The sequence below is a fragment of the Xenopus laevis genome, chromosome 2S (genome assembly GCF_017654675.1).
Source record: "Xenopus laevis strain J_2021 chromosome 2S, Xenopus_laevis_v10.1, whole genome shotgun sequence".
Classification (NCBI taxonomy): domain Eukaryota; kingdom Metazoa; phylum Chordata; class Amphibia; order Anura; family Pipidae; genus Xenopus; species Xenopus laevis.
In genome coordinates, this window is record NC_054374.1 from 25011336 (window position 1) to 25036680 (window position 25345).

Below are 25345 nucleotides of genomic sequence, written 5' to 3' on the forward strand. Positions count from 1 at the left end.
AGTACTAAAACCAATCTCCCGGAATATAAAGCATTCAAATAAAGCTATAGTTTTAAAACACAAATGATAAACTATTGCACTGACATTTTAAAATAGGAATTTGAAAGATAATTTAATGTAATTTTTTGTTCATTTGTTATATAATATATATTTATATATATCTGTGTGTCGACTTGCCATATTTTCTCCCTTAGACAATGCAGTAAGAGGGTATTGTGTGTTGTTTGTACTGAACATTCTCTCTCTGTATATTTATCGTATGAGTAGGAGCTGCCATATTGTTACCTTAGATACTGGAGTATGTTGTTTTTTTTGTTTTTTTTTAAGTTGCCATTTTCAGTTTTCCTCCTCAATACTAAAACATCTGTGTATTTGTTTGTTGTAGACTAAATTTAAAGAAGAGCCTGGGGAGCCGATGCAAGTGGTCCAGCCTTCCCAGCAGCCCTCACTGCAGGCAGCCATACCCCAGACTCAGCTCATGGTAGCTGGCGGACAAATCGCTGGGGTAAGAGTCCTTGGTTATAAGGTCGCATGCTTTCTGGAGCCTCTTATTGCCTGCACCTTGTTTCATTAAAATTCCCATGAATATTATTATGAGTATTAATACATATTCTCTGGGTGATATCTTTTGAATGCCAGATTTTTGTAATCATCTGTTCAGGAGAGAACCTGCCAAATGTGTGAAATGTACCAGTTTCCAATCTGGCGTGGGGAAATTTTAAATGGAACCTTTAATGCTCTGCTGCTTAACAATTGCAAGTCTGTGCACAGATATTTGTCCAGGTTGGAGTATTGGCTAATATTGTACTGGGCAGCTCTTTTACGAGGACTTAAACTTGGCCTTGCATGGGCCAGTCAGGTCACACTACAAGAAAATCTTTGGCTCAACCCACCTCACCAGCTCTGCTGCCACTTGTCAATCTCCATAAGTCCCTTCCCTCCTGATCCCACCGTCTGTTTGCCACCTGCCTTCTTTGCGGCAAATTTAAATTGGTGAAAGGGGCAAGGAGTGGTGAACCATACAGCAGATGGTCTTGCACCCCCCCCCCGACCCTCTGCAGCTGCAGGCTTCACTGTATAGTTACACTGCTGCATGGGGCAATAAAAGCTGTCAACTTGTTCTCCCAGACCAAGCTGCCTGTCTTCCCACCGAATATTGGCCTAGAGGTCCATATGTCAAAAATGTCTACTTTTGAGCAGCTGGTTGTTCCAGACCAGTGATCCCCAACCAGTAGCTCGTGAGCAACATGTTGCTCTCCAACCCCTTGGATGTTGCTCCCAGTAACCTCAAAGCAGGGACTTATTTTTGAATTCCTGGCTTGGAGGCAAGTTTTGGTTGCATAAAACCAGCTGTACTGCCAAACCAAGCCTCAATATAGGTTAATAATACACATGGGGCTACCAAATGGCCAATAGCCTATCACAGCACTGACTTGGCACCCCAAGAACATTTTTCATGCTAGTGTTATTCCCCAACTCCTTTTAATTCTGAATGTTGCTCACGGGTTCAAAAGGTTGGGGATCCCTGCTCCAGACTGTAGTTCCAGCAGATCTTGGTTTCAATCAACGTACCCACAATCTGCTGCCTGAAAGTAGAGCGTTTTGACAGGTGGACACCTAGGTCAACCTATGACCAAAATTTTCCATCCAACAAGAGGTCAGAATTGGTACTGCAAGTGACATGGCTATACTGTAAGTAGTGCTACTGCAATACCTTGTGAACAAAGCTTTATTTTCTAATAGCAGATAACAGTTCTTCCCCTTTAATGAAGTGTTGTATGCCCCCCTGGTTAGGGTTTCCTGCCTGGCACCTGCTGCTTTTAATATTCACTATATTCTCATTCCCTATAATCTGCTCACATGCATTTACTTCCCTGTGCACGCATCAACCGGCTAACAACCTGAGTGCCCAACCATGCTATTTTCTCAATTTTGGCTTTTATGAGTTATGTAGAATTATACATATTTTCCATGCACTTCAGTGGCTCGCTAGTTTTTCTAGACCGGACTGAAGAAGGAGCCTGAATAGCCTGGCGATTGTGTGTTCCTATTTCTTATTTAAAATAATGACTGGGTTGGCAGCGCCTTTGCATTTATCCATATACTTTTCCTTGCTGCGAGATTTCTGCTTGGCAGACTCCGTAACTTATAGCGGGGTGCATGCTCGAGAGCTCTAAAGAAAATAGAATGGACACCGTACGCTGGAAATATACAGCCACAAATCTCCAGCCTGTTTTTATAGAATCACAACTCCCCTGTGTAGGTTGATGGGAGTTGTAGTTCTATAAACCCTGGAGCGTGTGTTGTCATCCCTGTTCTTCAATAATGTAAATTCAAACAGAACATACATAGGTTAATAAGGCCCAGTTAACTTGACCACACCTGACTAAGCTCATGGTACCAAAACAATGGGCCAGATTGCCCAAAGACCTACTGGTTTGGAACATTGCAAACCAAGCTTATAGAAGCCTATTCCACATAGACTTCGCTCTCACGCAGTAGAGAGCAATAAAAATATAAAGGCAATTGGTCCTGTACATTGTTGAGACTTTCAGCAGGCCTGGACTGGCAATCTGTGGGTTCTGGCAAATGCCAGATAGGATGCCATAGAAAGTGACTATTAAAGGACCAGTAGCATAAATATATATATATATTTTTTTTTTTAAAAAACGTTAGAATGCATCGAAAAAAAAACACAAAGACAAATTAAACGTTCAAATCGCGAAGTCTATATTAAGAAATAACTTACTGAAACTCCGCTTGCGCTCCTCCTCTTCAGAAAAGGCGACGATCGGTGGTGCGGCGATCGATTTCTCCACCCTTGCTATCTCCTATAAGGAAGGCAGGGAGGAGAAATCAAGCACCGCACGATGGATCGGCCCAATCGCTTTCTGAAGAGGAGCGCAAGCGGAGTTTCAGCGAGTTTTGAAAGTTTAATTTGTCTTAGTGGTTTTGTTTTTTTTTTTTTTTAAATGTTTTTTGATGTTACTGGTCCTTGGAGGGGGCTGTTTGGGCCTCTTTTTTTACTTGGAATACCAGGGCCTATTTTCAATCCAGTCCAGACCAGACTTTCAGGCACCAAGTCCATTTAATTTAAAAAGAAAATTTTACTCCAGATCCAAACCGTGGAGGTTTATGCTAAGAACAGGAAGTCTGATACAGAAGCCCATGTATACACAATAGAAGGAAAGAAATGCAGTGTTTCTTTTGACGGAGGACTCAAGAGCAGCATTACTTTGAGGGTTTCTGATAAAGGTTACTTATTTTTAACCTTTCCTTCTCCTTTAACTCTCCACCTGGTGGACTAACATAATGCTTGCTTCCCTTCTCATGTACCCTATGTCCTGCCAGACACTCATCCTCATTTTCTCTGTTTTTCAGCTCACACTGACGCCGGCCCAGCAGCAAATGCTACTCCAGCAGGCCCAGGCCCAGTTACTTGCAGCCGCAGTGCAGCATTCTGCCAACCAGCAACACAACGCTGCCGGTGCCACCATCTCGGCCTCTGCCGCCACTCCAATGACACAGATTCCCCTTTCTCAACCAATACAGATTGCACAGGTACAGAACCAATTGTGTTGCCTTACTTCTTTCTAATTTTTCTAAATTGTACATTTAAAATTACATTTAATTCTTGTTCTTCCTAATAGGTGCTTGGTTGTCTCATTTCTGAACAGCTAACAATTTGATGAACAAGTTGCTGGCATATCTCAGCAGTTGGAATATACCAGCAACTAGATTGTATCAGTGTTTTTGTCCCAATTCCCAGCACAATGACCCGACATTATATTTAGCAGAAGGCTGTTTGAGTCAATGAGTCAATAACATGGCTGTTCTATATTCACAGGATCTGCAGCAGCTGCAGCAGCTTCAGCAGCAAAATCTTAACCTGCAGCAATATGTGTTGGTGCATCCAACCACCAACCTACAGTCAGCGCAGTTCATCATCTCTCAGACGCCGCAGGGGCAGCAAGGTAAGTTGAGGAACTGCTACATATTTTTTGGATGTGCACCCATATGTAACCAACAGTGGGCTAGAGCTATCTTTTGGTGTTATACCAGTATTGGATATAGGCAACCTTTTAGTGTCTTGCAGTGACAGTAGCAACTATCAAGAAACCCATTGCTACCAACTCTTCATTTCTTCTGGACCATTTCAAAAGGAACCGTAACAGCAAAAAATTTGTTTTAAAGCAATGAAAATATCATGTACTGTTGTCCTGCACTGGTAAAACTGATCAATTTGCTTCGAAAACACTACTATAGTTTATACAAACAAGCTGCTGTGTAGCAATGGTATTGTGTTCTACAGAGCTTCTCTGCTTTGTAACCTGAGCCTTTGAATGGCTGCCCACATTGCTACACAGCAGCTTATTTATATAATGTATAGTAGTACTTATCTGTTATCTACTGTGTATCCTGTGCTTGAATGGCTGCCCCCATGACTACACAGCAGCTTGTTTATATAAACTATAGTAGTACTTATCTGTTACCTACCGAGTATCCTGTGCTTGAATGGCTGCCCCCATGGCTACAGAGCAACTTGTTTATATAAACTATAGTAGTGCTTATCTGTTACCTACCGTGTATCCTGTGCTTCAAAGGCTGCCCCATGGCTACACGGCAGCTTGTTTACATAAACAATAGTAGTGTTTTTGAAGCAATCACATTAGTTTTACCAGTGCAGGGCAACATTGCATTATATTTGTATTACTTTAAAACACTAGCTTTTTGATGTTACTGTTCCTTTAAGTTGCAATAGCAAAAGCTGTTTTCTGTGGGTTATCAACATATCAAGCAAACTGCTTTTGTTTTTCTAATACTACTGGACCAAAGGAAGCAAACTGCTGAATGGTTACGATCGGTTTCCAACAAACAAGAACAAGCCATTCAACAGGTAGCTTCTTATGGCCCAGCACTGCTAGAATAATAAAAGCTGCTTGGTTATAAACCTGTAGCAACCACTCAGAAGTTTGCTTCTTCTGGTTAGGTACAGTTAGAATAATCTTTGTGGTTCCTGTTAGTTAGTTGTACAATACCATTTGTATTTGTTTGGGTCATTGCTTTTTAACATCTATAACCAGACAAGGTTACCATTCGGTGACACAACTTTTCAAACGATTTGTGCACCTGACCACGTATTTTTTCACGGAACCTCCAACAATCATTGTGCAGACAGGGGCCAAACGGCTCTAGAATTTCTCTCACTTTGTTTCTTTCCCTCGTAGGCCTCCTGCAGGCGCAGAATCTCTTAACTCAACTACCTCAGCAAAGCCAAGCCAACCTCCTGCAGTCTCAGCCAAGCATCACCCTCACCTCACAGGTCAGCTTCCCTCACATGCCCCTTAATCTTTCAAGTCGAAGTAATGTGCTGTCTGACGGCGTCCACCCCTTAGTAGATGTTCTGTTGTTTTGGGCTCACGGCAGCCCAGAATTCTGCTTGCGGCTCATTAAGGCGACTTCGGCTCGTTGATGATAGAATGGAAAATCTTACCAATTAATGTACCCAATTGAAAGGGCCTCCTGCCGGTTTCACTTCTGTCCATCTCTGAGGAATTTCTTAATGACTTGATGGCGCCCTGTCCAGTGCCAGTCTCTGCCATCTTGGCTACATTCTATCAAATTCATCCTTTGGAAGTTGCCTCATATAAATCTTATTTTGTGCATTCCATCAGAATCAGTCCCATGGTTGGTAAGGTCATTAATCTTAGCAACAAGAAGGAAAAAACTGTAGTGCAGTTAAATGAATTAAGGAAGAATTATGCAAAATGTAATCCATAAATATGCAGTCTGTATGTTGCAGATTTTTTGCTTATCCAGTATTGTCTCACAGCCAGCAACCCCCACGCGCACAATAGCTGCCACCCCTGTACAGCAACTTCCACAAAGCCAGACAACACCAAAGCGAATCGACACCCCAAGCCTGGAAGAGCCCAGTGACCTTGAGGAGCTTGAGCAATTTGCCAAGACATTTAAACAGAGACGCATCAAACTCGGATTCACTCAGGTGACTGATGAAAGGATGATTGGTGGTGAAAATGTGCCCCCATCTTGGCAGGACCTCCATTTAGCAAACCCATTTCTCTCCACCCCCCAGTCTGGGAGAATGTGGCATAATAAGCCGGGAGAGTGTCTTTCCCCCTAGTTTAAAAGCTCAGTATTTTTAACAGCGGGTGCTTTGCTCTAACCAGTGTTCCAAGCTCGCTCTCTGCCCCCAGATGCAGTACTGTAGGTGTAAAGGTTAATACACTTAAAAGGTGCTGTGGAGTATGTAACCTTTCAAATCCTAATTACACAATTTAAGTGAGTGAAAGTTGGGTAAATGCACATTAAATGTTTGTCTGGAGAAATTCAGTAGAAACGGACGTTTTCTCGTTAGCTCAGCACCACCAAGTGGTAAAAACGCTTTACATACAAAGCATCCGTGCAAATGTCCTTGTTTGTATCTGCATATTCCTACATCTACCGGGGCACAGTGCAGAGACATTGCACTAAAATCCCTGGAAGAAAATGTTTAAATATTGCTGGGGATTTTGGGAAATAACAGAAGAATTATAATGACTTTCCCTTTTTCTTTTTTTTTTTATAGTTTGTGTAAAATTAATTTTGATTGATGCGTGTCTGGAGTTTGAGGATCCCAATTCCTTTTATTTTTACTTGTCTAATGGAAATTCAAAGAGCTGTATAAATATTCTGCTCTTGCATTGTTCCCCAGCTTCTGTGACGTTTTTACTGGATCAGCTTGCAGATTCAGCTTTGCTTAAGCTGCCATTGTCTTTCTGTCTGACTGGTATTAAACTTGCTTATGTTCCATAGTCATCCTGTCATGTTACAACCCTCGTAGCAGTGACAGATGTCAGAAAGCTTTGCCGCCATGTTTGTAAAGATCATTCAGATGCCCTTGTGTAACTTGCCTCTCATTCTCTCCCTAGGGTGATGTGGGGCTTGCTATGGGCAAACTCTATGGAAATGACTTCAGCCAAACTACTATCTCCCGTTTCGAAGCCTTGAATCTTAGCTTTAAAAATATGTGCAAATTAAAGCCTCTTCTGGAAAAGTGGCTTAATGACGCAGGTGAGTGTGATATTATTGCTGAGATTTGCACATCCCCCAGTCTGCCATTCAAACCTCTGAGTAGTTGCTAGGGTAAGAGTGAACCTAACAGATAGATGACTGTTTAAACTACAAACTTCAGGGATGCACAAATCCCGAAAAGTAAATACCAGTGATACATTGTCTTTGTAGGTGTTACTAGAAAATGCACAGCCAATGGCAGGAAAGGGTTATTGAGCCAATATCCTTTTATAGAAATTTCCCCCAGAGCAAATGTGTTTTGAGCTCATCTATGTAAAGGCAGGCTCTGTTGGTATTTCATTCTACCTTAACAGCCATCACTTGCCTTACTGATTTTCTCCTGTATATGAAACCGATGTTTTAGCTGCAAGGCATCGTAATGATTGTACTTCCCCTTTAAATCATATACTGATCACACTCTGTTTTTTGCCTTTGTGAGTTTTAGAAAACATAACGTCTGACTCTACCCTGACCAACCAAAGTGTTCTGAACTCGCCAGGACACGGAATGGAAGGGCTGAATCGCAGGAGGAAGAAACGCACCAGCATAGAGACCAACATACGAGTGGCCTTAGAGAAGAGTTTCCTGGAGGTCAGTGCAAATATGAAGGAAATGCTCTCCTATTATTTCTTGTGCAGAGAAACCAGTAGTAAATGCACTTACCCTAACAGCCCCAGAGCATAGAAAGGAATGTGACCAATGAATACTGTCTAACCCAGACCATTAAAAAGTTCCCAACTTTAGTTAACCTGTAGCCTTTTCAGCATTCTAATGCACTGATTGAATACAGGCAGGCCTAAATCTATGAACCTTTAGTCTCTGGTTACAGATAGGTCTTGCCTTGTAAACATTCTTCTGTGCTGATTGGCTTCAGGTTGGTCTTGTCCTGTGGGGAATCAGAGCTCTAAAATAATTAAGCTCTAGCCAATCTTGCTTGAGCATAGTGGCATAGCTAGACCAACCTGTAACCAATCAAAGCATGGGAAAATCAAAAGGGCCTCAGATAGCCAGGCTTGTCTTGTCTATACATGAGCCAAGCAGCCAAATGCACAAATCCCTTTTCCATATGCAATAAAGGATGAAATGTAATAGAAACTTAAAGGGATTCTGTCTTGATTTTTATGGTGTAGTTTTTATTTCTAAATGACACTGTTTACAATGCAAATAATTCACTCTACCATAGAAAATGTAATTCCTGAACCAGCAAGTTTATTTTTTTTTTTAGTTGTAATATTGGTGGCACCATCTCAGGTCATTTTTGCCGGTCATGTGCTTTCAGAAAGAGCCGTAATAAGTGACTGAAGTTTGTCAGAGCACAAGTCACATGACTGGGGGGACTTAGGAAACTGACAATATGTCTAGACCCATGTCAGATTTCAAAATTAAATATCAAAAATTATTTTTGCTCTTTTGAAAAAGGGATTTCAGTGCAGAAGTCTGCTGGAGCAGCACTATTATTAACTGATGCATTTTGGGGAAAAAAACTTGTTTTCTCATGACAGTATCCCTTTAACAGCCCTTCCCAAAACCTGGCATTTGCCAGTGAGCTGTTTGAAAGCAAACACCTAATTGACTGCTATGGGTTATTAAGTCTGTGTCAGACTTGCACCAGTTCTTATGTTACTCAACGGTTTAGATATATATCTTATAAAATATATTGTGTGAATATTTTTCTCTTTAATGCAGTGTCTTGATTGTTGCTGCATACCTAGCTTTGCCATAGATTTCATGATCATTTGCAGAATGCCGTCCTTCATTATTTTTCACTTGTTCTCTAAAGCAAATGTTATTTTTCCTTGTTCCGGCTCTAGCACATCGAGTCATTATTAATCTATAGCCGGTTTAACATTCATTTGCCGCTCATTTACATATAAAAGCGATGCCCAACCAATTTCACATTAAATTATTTAAATTCGTTCAGCCACTGACTTCCCAATTGTCTGGGCCGATGCTCAATACTAATATACTTGCTTATACTGCCATTTTGTCTTTAAAGGGGCAGTTCTCCTAAAACAACTTTTTTTTATCTTGAAGACAATTGAGCAACTTTGCTGTTAGTATTGTCTGTTCATTAGAAGAGATCCTTTTTATTGGTTTTAACTGCCTTTCCCTGTTAAAATGTGCAGTAAAGTTTGGTGTAATGTATTCATTAAAAATACTGGTATAAACACTGACCCACTGTTGACAGAACCAAAAGCCTACCTCGGAGGAGATCACCATGATTGCAGACCAGCTGAACATGGAGAAAGAAGTGATCCGTGTCTGGTTCTGCAACAGGCGCCAGAAAGAGAAAAGGATAAACCCCCCGAGCAGTGGTGGATCCAGCAGTTCTCCCATTAAATCACTGTTCTCCAGTCCAAATCCGCTGGTAAGGAAACATGAGTGTGGCAGCTACTGCTTATGCTTTTCCAGGTCATTTACATATGTTGGTGCTCTAAAAATACATGTTATTCATAATAATAATACCCGGTTTCATTTTATATATAAGATGGAAAGTAAATTTAGGACAATGTTTGGTATTGGGAGTACACTGTACTTAAAAAGGTGTTTATTTCTGATATGTAATTATACAGCTTGTATTCCGAATAATATAATTATTGCATAACTCTGCCGATGCTAAGGGCTTAAGGACACGGGCAGATTTGGGGAGATTTAGTTGCCTGGTGACTTTTGAAATCGAAGCGCCGCAAGTGCATTGCCACAGGCGATTTTTCATTTTACCAGGAGGAAGGCAGTTCGGGGAGATTGCCCTGAAGAAGAGGCGATTAGTCGCCAGGTAAATAAATCTGCCCGTGTGCTAAAGCCCTAATAAGTGGCAAGTCCAGCTGATCAATAGTGTGTGTTCAGTTCTGTGCAGTTTTAAAAGGGTTGTTCACCTTTGAGTTAACTTTTAGTCTGATGTAGAGAGTGATATTCGGAGACAATTTGCAATTGGTTTTCATTTTTTATTATTTGTGGTTTTTTTTCATCTTTTTATTCAGCAGCTCTCCAGTTTACAATTTCAGCAATCTGAATGCTAGAGTCCAAATTCCCCTAGCAACCATGCATTGATTTGAATAAGAGACTGGAATATGAATAGGAGAGGCCTGAATAGAGAGATGAGTAATAAAAAGTAGCAATAACCATAAATGTGTAGCCTTACAGAACATTTGTTTTTGGAAGGGGTCAGTGACCCCTATTTGAAAGTTGGAAAGAGAAAAAGGCAAATCATTAAACTATAAAAAAAAATAATAATGACCAATTAAAAAGTTGCTTAGAAAAGGTCATTCTATAACATACTAAAAGCTGTTAAAAGAAGGAGGCAAATAATTCAGAAACGATACTAAATAAAAAAAGAAGCCCAATTAGAAAGTTACTTAGAATTATCTATTCGATAACATACTGAAAGTTAACTTAAAGCTGAACCACCCCTTTAAAAGTTCCTTGTATTTTGTGTTTGTTTGCTGACATTCCGACCTTTTGTTTGAAGGTGGCCAGTACCCCAAGCCTTGTGACCAGTAGTCCAGCAACTACACTGACTGTAAACCCAGTGCTCCCGCTTACAAGTGCTGCTGCTATAACCAGCTTTCATATTCCAGGTAAGATCCTTTAGAAATGGGCTGCCCAATAGGTAGGTAGGTAGATCTTTGGTGGATTTTAAGGCCAAGGGCAGACAGCGCATTGGCTTCACTGCTCCCAGCCTGTGTATATTTTTTGAGAGTGGGGCTCTGTACTCTGATTTGAATAAGATTCACTTGCATGCAGTCACACAGCAGAGCAGAGGTCAGCCTGAAATTGCCTGCTTTTGTGTATTTGCACCAACCTCTGCTCCGCTGCGTGACTGCATGCCAGCAGATGAATAGAGCTGGGTCATCGAGTGCATCTGCTTCTCTCAGCCTGAATTATGCAGTAATAACCGCTTGCTGGCATAGGCTCATCTCCATTTAGGGCCCTTGCCACATACTTATGCTGATCTGGGAGCCAGAGCTCATGGCAGATATTTGCAATTTTAGACTACTAATACTAACCTTTTAGCCTAACCAGTGTCTTTCAGGGTTGCTGATGTTCAGAAATAGGCGTTAAAGGAAAACTATACTCCCAAAAAGAATACTTAAGCAATAGATAGTTTATATCATATTAAGTGGCATAATAAAGAATCTTACCAAACTGGTGTATATATATTTAAGTACATATTGCCCTTCTACATCTCTTGCCTTGAACCACCATTGGTGGTCTGTGCGCTGCCTCAGAGATCACCTGACCAGAAATACTACAACTCTAACTGTAACAGGAAGAAGTGAGGAAGCAAAAGACAGAACGCTGTCTGTTAATTGGCTCATGTGACCTAAGTGGTTTGTTTGGTATGTTTGTGAGTACAGTGAATCCTACGATCCCAGGGGCTGCCATTATTTTTTAAAATGGCAATTTTCTAATGGCACATACTACTAAAAAAGTATATTTTTATGAAAATGGTTTATTTACATGAAGCAGGGTTTTCCATATGAGCTTTTTTATGTAATATCTTCTTATTGAGACCTACATTGTTCTGGGGGTATAGTTTTCCTTTAAGGCAAAAGTCTGGCATTAGCAGGCTAATATCTCAAAAACTGGTAAAAATAGATCATTGGTTGCCTAAAAGAGCTTACAGTCTAATTAAAAGACCATTTTGAATCACATTAAAGCAAGCGCAAATACACACACACACACAGATCTGAATCCTAGTTTGTGTTTTGAACTGGGGACTCATATGTCACAAAGAGACCATAGCTGTGTGTGTTATTACTGAGCCATAATTTAAATGAGGCCTTATCAGTTAGAAAGGTATGCCTGGTTTTAACCTGAAAAGCATCCAATTTCCTTTCCACGTTGTGCAAAGGGAATGTTTGTTGCTGTACTGCACAGAGGATTTATTGGTGTTGGGTTGCTGTGTATGCTCTTTATAAAGAGTATTTCTTAGCTCAGCTGTTTTCCCTATCGTTCCCAAACAGTCAGCACAGCTCTGTACCATACAGGCACCATGATAGAGACACATGCACACTGCTGCAGACTAATTGGGCAATCTTTTAAGCCAATATTTTTTTATTTTAAATTTTTCACTTTTGTATTTGGAGTTGAGGCTGGAATGAAAGTGTTCCCGTTAAAGGCCAACTAACACCCCATCCTGGTTGTCATAGTTTTAGACCCCTTTAAGTAGCACATCAGGCAGCAGCATATTGCTGTTTTTTCACAGATACCTTTACCCACTTATTTGACATTAGGGTGTACTGAGGCACAAGAGCACGGGCTGGCATGAACATTCCATTTAAGGCACTACTTATTTGTTTGTTTAGGCACAACAGGAACTTCCTCGGCTAACACAGCAACTGTGATCTCAACAGCACCCCCTGTATCCTCTGTCCTGACGTCTCCTTCTCTAAGTTCTTCCCCCTCGGCTACTGCAGCATCATCAGAAGCATCTACAGCCGGCGAGACGAGCACGACGCAAACCACATCCACTCCAATGACCTCTTCATTAAACACTGGTCAAGTCATGGTGACTGCATCCGGAATCCACACGGCAGCGGCTACGGCACTACAGGGCGCAGCACAGTTGCCTACCAATGCAAGTCTTGCTGCCATGGCTGCTGCAGCAGGACTAAACCCCGGGCTTATGGCACCCTCACAGTTTGCCGCTGGGTAAGTGTTCCAGATAAAGCAACTACAGCGGAGGGGTCACAATGTCTGCCCTCTTAGATGCCATCAGACTGTACGATATGTTCTTTGTGCTTTTGTCTGCATTTATTCACACTACCAAGTGTCCCTCTGATGCCTGGGCCAAATTCCCTCATGTTCTACTTAAACTTGACTTGAGCCCACAACAACCACAGAGCTCAAGCAGTAGAACATGAGATGCAGATGGAGCAATTTTTGTATGGCATCCCATGACACAGCCTTTATATGGGAAATTGTGAGTTATATCAGTGGATCAGCATGGTGTGCCCACTGAGATAAAGTAAAGTTTGCTTTATCTCTAGCTATAACTTGTATTGTGTATAGCCACCTTCTAACTCTTCTTTTTGTTCCCAGAGGTGCCTTATTCAGCCTCAATCCAGGTGCACTGGGGAGCGCCCTTAGCCCTGCTCTCATGAGTAATAGTACACTGGCAACAATTCAAGGTAGGTTCTTCTGTCTGTGGGTGAAATCAATGTGTAATGTTAGTAGTTTGCTTTGTGGCTTAGATTCTAGCTTTCTCTATAATAGAGCATTCTGTCCCAGTGGCTGCACAGATCCTATCTGATCCCCATTGTTAGCAGCATCACTGCCCTGCTTTATGGCTGAGATTCTAGCTATCTGTATAACAGAGCATTCTGCCCCAGTGGCTGCACAGATCACATCTCATAACCATTGTAAGCAGCAGTCCTGACCTGCTTTATGGCTAAGTTTCTAGCTATCTGTAAAACAGAGCATTCTGTCCCAGTGGCTGCACAGATCCTATCTGATCCCCATTGGAAGCAGCAGTCCTGACCTGCTTTATGAGCATTTTAACAGAGCATTTTGTCTCAGTGGCTGCACAGATCCATCTCATAACCATTGTAAGCAGCAGTCCTGTCACAGATCCTGGTGGCACAGAAGTTTTACTGTTGCCTGCGTATTAGGGTTAGGGGTAGCCTAAGCCTAATAAAATTACCCTGATTTCTGCTTGTTTTTAATGGTCTGCTTGTTTTTCCCTAGCTCTTGCATCAAGTGGATCTCTTCCAATAACATCCCTGGATGCTGCTGGGAACTTGGTCTTTGCCAACGCTGGAGGGACCCCTAACATTGTAACTGCCCCCTTATTCCTCAATCCTCAGAACCTCTCTCTGTTTACCAGCAACCCTGTTAGCTTGATCTCTGCAGCTTCCGCTGGGGCTACTGGCCCCATCACAAGCCTTCATGCCACCACCTCCTCAATTGATTCCATCCAGAACGCACTATTTACCATGGCCTCTGCTAGCGGAGCTGCTTCCACCACCACATCTGCCTCCAAGGCGCAATGAGTTTTTTGGGGGGGTGGGGACATGGGCGTGCAAACTAGACCATGGTAGCATTGTCGCTTACTTATAGCGATCAACTACAATAAAAAAAAAAAACACAATCGGATTTGCCCGCCTATTGGATTGTTGCAAACAAAATAAAGCGGCGGGAAGAAGACAAAAACACATGAACAAGTAACGAATGGACACTTTGCCTAATTTTATAATAAACTTTCTCTTTTCGGGATCACGACTGATTGGAGAGCTTTCTAACCAAAAATTTGAAAAAAAAATTAAAAAAAAAAAAACAAAAGGAAAAAAAATTAAGTCAAAGGACTACTTCTCATTTCCAGCAGTCACATGGACACGCAAGGTTGGTTATCGGAAATCAGACATAGGGAATATGATTTGTGCGACTTTTTTTTATTTTTATTTTTTTATTATTATGGTTTTTGTATGGGTCTGTTGTACAGACCTTTTTATGTCATTGCAAGGTGTTTATAATCATATCAAACTGTCGGGGGTTCCTTGGTAACTGGTACAACTTAAGGCAGGCCTGTTATTACTGGTTTCTTTTCTGTTCTTACTCCCTCTTCCCAGATGAATCTGTTTCCCTCCTGCAGGTTTAAACTTCACATTGCGGAGCTGGACTTGTGGCCCAGGCTGGCGGAGAGAACCGCCCCATTGATCTCTGCCTTTTGCGAAGGTTCTGGGAGTTGTCGCTTTAGCTTTAAATTATTTCTAGCACCTTACACTGAAGGTTGAGCCAAGAGACTGCACAGAACAGATTCCACATATCCACTGGCAAGGCAGGGTGGCAAAGGTGTCTCTACTTGAGCACGTGCTTTATTGGGCGCGTTGGCACCCACCTGTACTTAAGCAGAGGAATCTCTTGACTCTTTACGGTTAGTGGTCAGTTGTAGTACTGGATACCCCATGTTGCAAATGATGTGTGCAAAGTCATCTGCTAAAAACAAGGACTTGAGTCGAGGTAATCATTGAGCATCTGATTAGAGATAGGCCAAGGTTGACCAGCTTGCATTTACGCGCTTGCAATGACATCTTCAGGCATCCTCCAGAAGCATTTAGTTAGCAGTGTGTGCTGGGAGTTAGTTACACTTCTGCAAACTGGACTCTTCCTGAAATGTATTTTTTAAAAATGCTGCATAAATATGTTGGCGCTGTATAATAAGGGATAAGAATTTGTTTGGAAGATGCTCATGGACACCTAAGTTACCTGTATTTATCTTCTGTCTCAAGTGCTTTTGGACTTCCATACCTGGACACACATGAAGCAACCAAGTTGGCTCATTTTGAAACGATTTAGCCAACATTTAGTCCAAGTCTTCGATTATATCAGAGAATTAAAATCCAAAATCACAAATCAGGATGGCTGGTGACTCACCTCAATTAACCAGTGGGGTCAATAGTTGAGACGAAGGCCACACTTCTGCTCTGATGGATTGTTCCATTGACCAGTTCATATCAATACAGTTTTAATGTCAATTTCCATCCTGAGATCATGTGTGGAAACAGTGAAAGGAAGTCCTTCATACTGAAATGTTGTGATGTTTTGTGGCCTTCAACCATTATTGTTCTCTATCTGGTATCTCCAAACGCTGTTGGCAAGAACCAGCTCCTTTGCACACATCATATAACTTTGAGTTTCAACTTTGTAATGGTTTTGTAGGTCAGTCGAAACGGCAATAAGTTTGCAACCAGGGGGAACCAGACCCAACTCTTGCCACGTCTGAATGCTACACATTTGTCAGCTTGTACAAGGAATGGAAAGTGGTCTGCAACATTTCTCCTACTTCATCCTCTATATGAAACCAAAAAAACCTAGAGATTGTTTAAAAAAAACTTAGACTGGATTACTGCAATGCAGTTCACCTTCATCTCCAGTGGGGAACGTTTCTGCCGGCTAAATGGAGGCTGAGTTTTTTGTTGGTTTGTTTTGGACCTTTGTTCTTGAATGTTAAACCAAGGAAGGGGTCAAACAATCCAGAGGCACACAGAACTGATGCAAGCAAGAAACACCTTGCACGTTTATTGCGGAATAGCTATTCCGCAATAAACGTGCAAGGTGTTCCTTGCTTGCATCAGTTCTGTGTGCCTCTGGATTGTTTGACTTCTAGACTGGATTTGGGGTTGCCGGACTTCTACCATTGTGCACCAGACAGCATTGTAATTATCTCTTACAAGGGTGTGCGAGAGCCAGATCTCTTTTGCAAACCAAGGAAGGCGACATTCTGACACTCCCTCTGGACGAAAAAGGAAATCTCAGCTGGATTACCGGTGCACTGAATTGGGTTCTCCTTAACACATAGCAGAAACTTCTCCTTGTTCATGGAATTTTAAACCCAACGTTTCTCTCCGTCTCTACAACGTTGTCTGCTGCCTCTAACCCTACCTATCATAGTGAACTGCAACCAGTAGAATTAACCCGTCTCTGTCACCTTGTACATGTGGTTTTTTTTAATTCTTTTGTTCTTGATCTAAATATAAATATATATATATATAAACCCCCCTGTGCTGCTGGTGTAAAACCAGTGGGTGATCATCATGCTGGATGTCCACCAGCGCAGAGGAAGGTTAACCAAGCTTGAACCAAAGTCAATTTCTAGCAAGCTGCTGTACTAATGGACTAGTTTGTGTTAAGTGCAGTTCAGGCGCAGTGAGTGACTAAATAGATGCTACTGACAATTTCTTTATTATAATTTTTTAATTTGGTGGGGGTATTAATTTTATATAAAACTTGCTGCTTGATTTACCTGTTTTTTTCCTTAAACATGTTACTTTTTGGGGCAAACTCTAACGTGACAGGGTTTTTCTTCCCTTTGTGTAAATACGATGGTATTGGAGTCAGTTCATTTCTGAAATCAGCCAACTTGGTATTCTTTTTGCTTCCCCTTCAAACTAATTCATAGGAATACACCCCTCCCCCATTTTCATTTCTTGATCAGCTCTGTAAGGATTTCCCTGAGTAGATTAAACATGGGCCATTGGGCACATCCTTCAGATTTTGGGCTTTCCAGCTATGTGGTGCACTTCATTGATGAGGATAATGTAATTGATAGTTTACTAGATAAAAGTTGCATAGGCCGTTGTACTTGGTAATCGGTTGCAGATTCAGAGATCCTGCCCTAAAACGTGCTAATAATTTGGAATCTCTTATTCTCGATTAGAATTTCAAATTTATTAGAAATATCTAATTTATTTCTCTTTTATCTGCACATAAAATTGGACATAATGTGACTCTATAACAAATTGAGGAACATGATTTTTTTCGTATAAACTGGAAGGGTATTTTTATGGAGTGGTGCATATGTTTAAAGAGATCTTGGCAAGGGAGAAGATCTAGAGACAGGTCTTTGCTTGTTACCTTGAGTTAGAAAAGTTCTCTGTTTAGTTGCAAACCCTAAATTCCACAAGCTGAGAGGAAAGTCTGATCATATACATAACCGGAAGTAATCTTACCACCCTTTAAATATGCCAAAGGCCATCTGGAAGTATTCATTTTGTTTTTAGCATAGTTTAGGGTTGATCCTAACTATTTAAATTGGAACCATGCTCATGGCATAGATAGTAAGGGCTTTTTCATCTGTATCAATCCCAAATCAGACAACATTGTTGGAGCTTGAATAAGTCAAGATTAGTAATAAGGAGCCCATGGTGGTGGGTGGTACCGCAGTGTTTTTACTTGGATGAACATACATGGTGGTATTACAGAGCCTTGGCTTGGATGAACATACATGGTGGTGGGTGGTACTGCAATGTTTTGACTTGGATGAACATACATGTTAGTATTACAGTTTTAGCTTGAACGAACACATGTGGTGGTTGGTGATACTGCAGTGTTTTGACTTGGATGAACATAATGTTGGCATTAGAAACTTTGGCTTGGATGAACATACATGGTTGGTGGTACCGCAGTGTTTTGGCATGGATGAAAATACATGGTAGTATTACAGAGTTCTGGCTTGGATGAACATACATGGTTGTACAACAGTTTTTTGACTTGGATGAACATACATGGTGGTATTACAAAGTTCTGGCTTGGATGAACATACATGGTTGGTGTTACCGCAGTGTTTTGATTCGGATGAACATACATGGTAGTATTACAGAGTTTAGGCTTGGATGAACATACATGGTGGTACCACAGTGTTTTGGCTTGGCTCAACATACATTGCAACATTTTTCTATTGAAACAACCACTATAAGTTGTCGATTAATACAGTTGCAAGTCACACAACTTAATAGCTTTAATTCCTTTCCCCTACTTCTGTTGAGAAACATTTTAGCAAGGAAGAAAAACATTTAGTTGGTTTTCCCAAACTCTGAGTACATTTTGTACAGTGTCAGTCCAAGAAACGTAAGCATTGACCAAAGAGATGTGCATTTTTATCAAGGGGGGGGGCAATATGATACCCAAAACATTATTTCAAGGGTTATGTTGCACATTTATTTTCTCTATGTGGATTTGAAGCTGGAGGTGAAACACCCGAACCTACCATGCAGCTTAAGATTTGCTTTAATGTAAATCAAGTGGATTCCTGCAAATGTCAGGCATTGTGGTTGGGTCTGGGCTCCCCATCATGGCTGAAAAGTCCACATGGACTATGCCAAGTAATCCCTAGTACCTTTTGGTTTTGTAAGATTTTTAAAGACTTTTGATTGATGAACAGGCCCTTACAAGTATCAATGTTGCCAATTGCACCAACTCATTATATCTACCTAGCCCTTCCCTATAAATTGATGGCCTGGAAAAAAATTGGTGTCTGAAGATTAATTTCCGCAATAAACCAGAGCTCCTGTAGTAAAAGAAGAAGAGGAAATCTGGTATTTACCCTGTTTGGATAATTGGTGCGTTGCAAGGTTGCTGGGCCATTATAGCAAACATTTTTCCTGGAATTTTACACATTGAAAAATATAAGTTCTGTTTTTTTAGAAATCTTTTTTTTTTTTTTTTTTTTAATTTATATACAGTGGAACCTTAACTTTACATCCCCTAATTTTAAGTTTTCCCTCATTTTAATTTTTGTTTTGTGGTTCCACCTATATATTATGCATTTCCCCGATTTAATATTTTCCTGGATTTTACATTTTTTTTGGTTCCCTGAAAAGCTTAAAATGGGGGTTCTACTGTAATTTCTCCCATTACTTCATTCTCCTGATGCTATTTTTATTTAATTCTAAAAGCATTTTAACATAATCCCTTTGTCAGAGTGGAAGTGCTCCCAATAATGATCTATTTGCCAACGTATTCCTTCTCCACTCAATTCTGGCAGCTGCATATTTGTAGGATAACAAATGGTCCAGATGACTTTCTGGTCACCTTGTCAAATACCTCGGCTTCCTTTGACTTGTTTAAAGTTTGTTTTGAAACATTGCAGACACAATTTTTGTGTGGAAGTGGAGAGTGTTTGAGAGTTATGACATGTTTTCTGATTTTGTGTTATCTTTTCTCTTTGTTTCTTAATTAACATTTAGAAGGGGAAAAAAACAGACATTTTGTAAAGGAAAAGGTACATTTTGTTTATAGGAAATTCTTGCCAAAGTTAATGTGTTACAGATACCGGTTCGGTTCACCTTGAGGTTGATACCAGATACACTGGGGACTAATAAGCAGAACAAAGACCCCTTTATACTTTTGATTACCTGCCTATAACTCTAAATGTTGGTGTTTATGGTGGTATAATTATTATTGATGAAGCCTGTACATAGTTCCTTTGTTAAACTGGGAAGCAGATTCCTTGTGTTAATTCCCTGTTGTGTTGTCTTAGGATGTAGCTTTCATAGACAAGTTAAGAATTATGAGCCTTCAAGGGATGAAGTTGTATTGCTACTATGCCTGCCTAGACCAAAAATGTCAGTAAAACCAAACAGCAAAGGGAAATTACTCCTTTTTATACCCGTGTTTTCTCCTGCCAAGAATCCAAGTACTATGAGAAGTGGCGTTTCCTTCCAACGTATGCCTCTTGGACTTCTGCTTCTCTAAAGGTTGATTTTTGAAGATAGTGGTGGCAAGGAAAGAAGGTATTGATTTCCTCTCATAGGTAGAAGACTTGCAAATCGACCACATGGGCGTAAGATTTTCCTTGAAACTCCTTTTATGTATGGAAAAATACCACTGGTTGGTGTTTGAGTACTTCCATCAAATGGTTTCCGGCCTTTGAAGGCCTTTAATACACTGAAAAAAAGTCTCCGCAGCGAAAGAGAGGGATTCTGTAACTTCAGTGTGTCTGTCCTTCAGGAAATGCATTTCCAAAGATTCTTGTTTTTATCAATGCTGTTTTTTTTATGTTGTTCTACTGTAAGTGTGCTGTATGTAGCTCTTTAAAAGTAGAAATGCTTAAGACCAAAATTTTTAATGTAGGGCTACCTTGACAGGGAATCGACTTTCATCTGCTGCATAATCAAAGTCATACTTGGTGAAAGTGAATAATAATTGCCTTCATGCTCAGTCGAAGTGAAACCGATGGGTAGTGTGACCTTCCTGAAAAGACCAATAGGGTCGGAGTAACATCACGTGAAGAGTACTCTAAAGAGTTCTCTCGGTTGTGTTGGCATAAGAATGTAACTTTCCCTTATTTTTTCCACTCAAAAGCTTTACGAGCATGTTTTTTAGCAGACATGTTGCAAGTGGTATTAATTCATCTTTTGTCATGTTGGAAATAATGGAATAGCCTTGTAAGCATCAGAAGGAAGGGATTGATTACATCTCCAAGTAGTGCGTCTTAATAAAGCTTAAATCGGAAGAAGGAAAATTCACATTACCTGCCCCTAAAGACTTGTTTCCAAGGCCCTTGTGGTTTTGACTTAACTTCTGTGGTTAAAAACCGTTGGCATCTACAATCTGTGGCTTCCCATCTGTTTGCCGAGCTCTGTCCTCCCAACATTTGACTTTGGAAATTTGAAACTGGCCACAGGTTATAATAGAGCAATATAGAAATTATTTGACTTCTTCATTTTAATTTCCCCCCCCCCCCAATATTATCTTTCCTATAAATTTCATCTCATTTGCTTATAAAAGGGAATAGTACTGATGGGCTTCAGTAATCCTCCATCCTGATCAAATATTCGATCCTAACACACTGATGCTGTAGAATTCCTTTTCCTTCTTTCCATTGCAAAGCGTAGGTGAATAGATGTGGGGTCTTAACCCTCTGCAGGTACAGGAGCTGTTGTATACCTCATTATAAAAACTCGTAACTGAGTAACTTGCTTTAACTTTCTCTATAACCGCACAGAGTTGCCAATTTTGCCCCGGGTACTTTTTTGGCCAGTAGCATCACGTGACCGGTAACATGGGTTTGACTCCATAAGTTTATTCCAAAGCCTGTAGATGTTGCATATGTTGTGGCTTCTACGTATTGTAGACTTCATCTGGTCCAAGCTGTGGGGGTCAATGTTTGCTATGTGCCATTTGGTATGAAGATGTAAAGATCTCTGTGTTTACTTACATAGTACTAACACTTCCACTCCTTATTCTTAACCAAAGTATTTCCTTATCAACTGAGGAGCTGGCTTGGTTCTTTACCCCGTTTGGTCAAGCGGTGTTGGTCAGACGGGATGGAAAATGCAGGAGTTTTTATTTGACAATCTTATAACAGCTGGAAGCTCGGAGTCAGGTGTTGCCCAACCACTGTTTTTCTCTGAATGTAGCAGTCCCTTATCCCCCTGCCCATGTTCTCCCTTTGCCGAGTCACAGTGCTGCTGCTAAAAGCTGGGGTCGGTTTCTTTGTCTTGTTTTGTTACTTTTTAAAAAAAAATTCCAGCAAAACCAAAGATTTCTCTATGATTGTAAAACTCAAAACAAACAAAAAAACCAAAAACTTTTTAGTAGAGCGAGAGAAAGAGGAGATCTTCAGTCCCAGGCAAATCTGTGTCAAGCGCAGAAGAGAAAGCTGAGTATCTAGTACAAGAATTGTCCACCTGTGGCTCCCTGGCAGTTGCTAATTGCTATATCCCGGTATTCCTTGAAGGCAATGTCTAGAAATACCAGGAGTTCATATCTGCTCTAGCGGGAGAAGCACACGTGGTTGACAAAATACACTGGGATGCCTGGTCTTCATAAGTAGTCAGGGTGTGTATTTGTTCCAGACTTGCCCTTTTCCAACACTTTTAGGGCAACAAAAGACCATGCAAGTTGGACATAACCACTGTTGGAGAGGCTTTTCCATATGATGTCTCCACAGAATTCCCTGTACACGGAAGATATGGTGCATTATTGGCTGCTCTGATGGGGGTTCTTCAAACCTGACAGTGTTGGACAAGCTTTTTAGATGAGAAAAATACAGTAATTGCTAAAAGCCAAAAATACATGTGAGAATCCACCATCAGCTTGAAGGTCCAAAAGAAGACCATAGGCCCTAGGATAAGTCACACCTGCTTCAAATGCATTGTCAGTACATTGAAGACTTGTCCACTCTGCCAGGTGTAACCTTCTTGGGGCTGGGTGGTAATTAATACACTCTGGGGTGCACTTCATTTTTTTTTTTTTTTTATCTTAATTCTGTGATTAGAATTGTTTTCTACAGATAACATGGGTTAAGCCGTCCTGTTAAGAAATTGAACAGGAAAACAAATATATATATATATGTGCGAGTGCATATGTGTATATATAGATTATCACTGCTTTTCCTTTTTTTAGTTTCGAGTTCTTGGCACCATGTGCAACTATGCATCGCATTTTCTCAAATTGTGTTGTTCTAGGCTAGCTACAAGCCTGAGACTTTTTAATAACTGTTGCGGGGAGGGGGATTGCAAATGAAGGAACTTTTTACATGGAAGTTTTTATCCTCAGTTGATTTACGGGGGTGTTTGGTCGTAGGGTCATACAAGCTCTATCCCAAAGCAAAATCCAAATATTTAATATTAGCCTGATGCAAAATACCAAAGAGAATTTCTTTCCTGCAGAACTTTAGACTTGTGTATTCAGTACTATTACCCAGCACTTGCATTAGTCTAACCTCAGTAATTCCAAAGCTTAGATGTATATTTTGGTATATTTCTGGGATATTGAAAAAAAAAAAATTGTTGTTGAAATTCATGTTTGTTTCAGTGTAATGCTCTTAAAGTCATAGCATGGAGATTAACTGACCTGTCTTACTCTTGGTAGTTTGAAATAATAGTATTTTTGTATGTTTTGGGTGTGTCTGTGTATGTATTAACATAACAGTTTTCACTGCCTTAGATGTTCATATTAAAAAAAGAAATAAATAAAAATGGAAAAAAAAAGTTCTAAACCGTGTACATAATATTCAAAAACAAGAACATCATCTGAGTATCAGTTTCCGGTCAATCTGCAGAATCCATCGTAGGCTCTTGAATTTTTAAAGCAACAGAAACCAGCGTTTTTTCAAGAGTAAAGAACATTTCTAGTTCATTTAAATCCCTTTACGAAATGGGGAAGATGACAAAAATATCACAGGCGGCTTCCAATAACAATTTGCAGAATATTTTAATGTTCCCAGAAATGAGCTTAAACGAAAAAACACACTATATAGCATACAGATAGTATTCATCTCAATACAATTGTCATTCATTTTTCTCTAAAAAAAAGTTTTTTCCCCTTTGACAGCCAGTCAACTTTTTTTTTTTTAAATAAGTAACATATCTTGAATAGGCAGCTTCAAATACTATTTTGCGATATATTTTATTCCCTGAAATTTTGCAGTAAGTTTAAATATAAAACAATTTGTAGCATACTGCTTCTGAGGGTGTCAACCTTTTTATTTTTACAAAATATGGAAAATATTTGAAATATTACAGGCAGCTTCAAATAATTTGTAACATTATTTTAACTTTTTCCGTAAAAAAATATATTTTTTTTTACTGATGGCCAATCCAAAATATTTTTTTTTTCCTGTAAATTTCTACCCTTGGAAAAACCAGCCAACTGTTGCTTTAAAAGCTGCCCGTCATTGGTCACCTTTCCGTGGCCACGAACTTGGAACTAATATGTAGACTACAGTGAATCAGGATAAATAATAGATTTTGTGTAGATGCATTTGTCTGCTGTAATTTTTTATATATTAAACTTACTGTAACTGTACAGTTCATTTCTGTTGTAAACATCATTAAACCATTTTTCAAGTGTTTTAACATTGAATGAGATTTGTTTGATTTCCCTGCTTCTCGAGGAATTTGTTGGCAACAAAAAGATACTACTTTTAGAGATGCACTGAATACAGAATTTTTCATTCATTCAAAAACTGAATCTTTCACCAAAAAAAATGGGCAAATCCAAAGCACCAGTCCAAAAATACAGATCCCAATTAGAAAATGCTTAATTTACCATCACTCTGTAATCTATCCTTCAGCCAGCTCTCTAAGTACAAGTACAAATACTATGTTCCAGGCCAATATTCCTTTATTTAATAATTTGCAACTGCCTGTGTGGTATGGTATCAAATGCATTAGCAAAATCTAAGTAGATCACATCCACTGCCACTTCAATGCCTAGGCTTCTGCTCACCTCTATAAAACCATATCTATTTGGTGCTCTTTTTGTTCATAGTGAAAATGTGTAACTCCTCCAATAAAACATCCAAATGGCACTTCATGAAAAGCAATGTGCAATAGTTTTGATGCTTTTTATTGATATTCTGCTTACTCCTCACAGAAAGCAATTTAGATTAGCATGGCAAAATCTGTTATGCATAAAACCATGCTGGCACAAACTCATAGTATTGTGATTTGTATTTCATTTCAGCATCTACTCCTTTATGACCCTGTGCAAAAGCTTTCCTATCACTGATGTCAGATTAACCGGTCTATAGTTTCCTGGCTGAGAGAAGGATCCCTTTTTTGAATATTCGCAATCTCTCTGCACCATGCCAGGAAGATTAAGTAAATTTGCAGAAATCTGTTTATTTTCTGTTACGATTTTTTCATTTTTGCAAAATAACCTTTTTAGGTGGACAGTCAATGGTTTACTGCAAAGTAGTGATCCCCATCCAGTGGCTCATGAGCAAAATGTTACTCATCAACCCCTTGGATGTTGCTCCAAGTTACCTCAGTGGAGGTGCTTATTTTTCAATTCCTGGCATGGAAAACCGTTTTATTGCATAAAAAACAGATTTACTGCCAAACAGACTCCTGTAGGCTTTCAGACCACACAAGGGCTACTAAATCGAGAATCACAGCCAATGGCATCCCCGGGGGACCTTATTTCATGGCTCACAGGTAAAAAAAAAAAGGGTTGGGGACCCCTGCTGTAAAGTGTTGAGGGTGTGGCCTGGTACAGCAGTGGTGGAATTAGGGCAAGGTCTATTCTGAGACAATTTTCT

The 25345-nt window shown here is 40.1% G+C and overlaps 1 protein-coding gene across 6 annotated transcripts in view; it reads left to right on the top strand.

Moving 5' to 3' along the window:
* The window catches only part of pou2f1.S (POU class 2 homeobox 1 S homeolog), a 90125-nt gene extending 75757 nt beyond the window's left edge, over nt 1-14368 (top strand). For 3 of the 6 annotated variants that reach the window (XM_041583052.1, XM_041583055.1, XM_041583051.1), the window contains 12 exons: nt 386-505; nt 3382-3561; nt 3848-3974; nt 5229-5323; nt 5834-6007; nt 6933-7074; nt 7514-7665; nt 9263-9442; nt 10544-10652; nt 12384-12729; nt 13120-13208; nt 13765-14368. In XM_041583052.1, the coding sequence (XP_041438986.1) occupies nt 386-505; nt 3382-3561; nt 3848-3974; nt 5229-5323; nt 5834-6007; nt 6933-7074; nt 7514-7665; nt 9263-9442; nt 10544-10652; nt 12384-12729; nt 13120-13208; nt 13765-14069 (2019 nt within the window). In that variant the 3' untranslated portion in view covers nt 14070-14368. 6 annotated transcript variants of the gene reach the window in all.
* Nucleotides 14369-25345: the final 10977 nt, after the last annotated feature.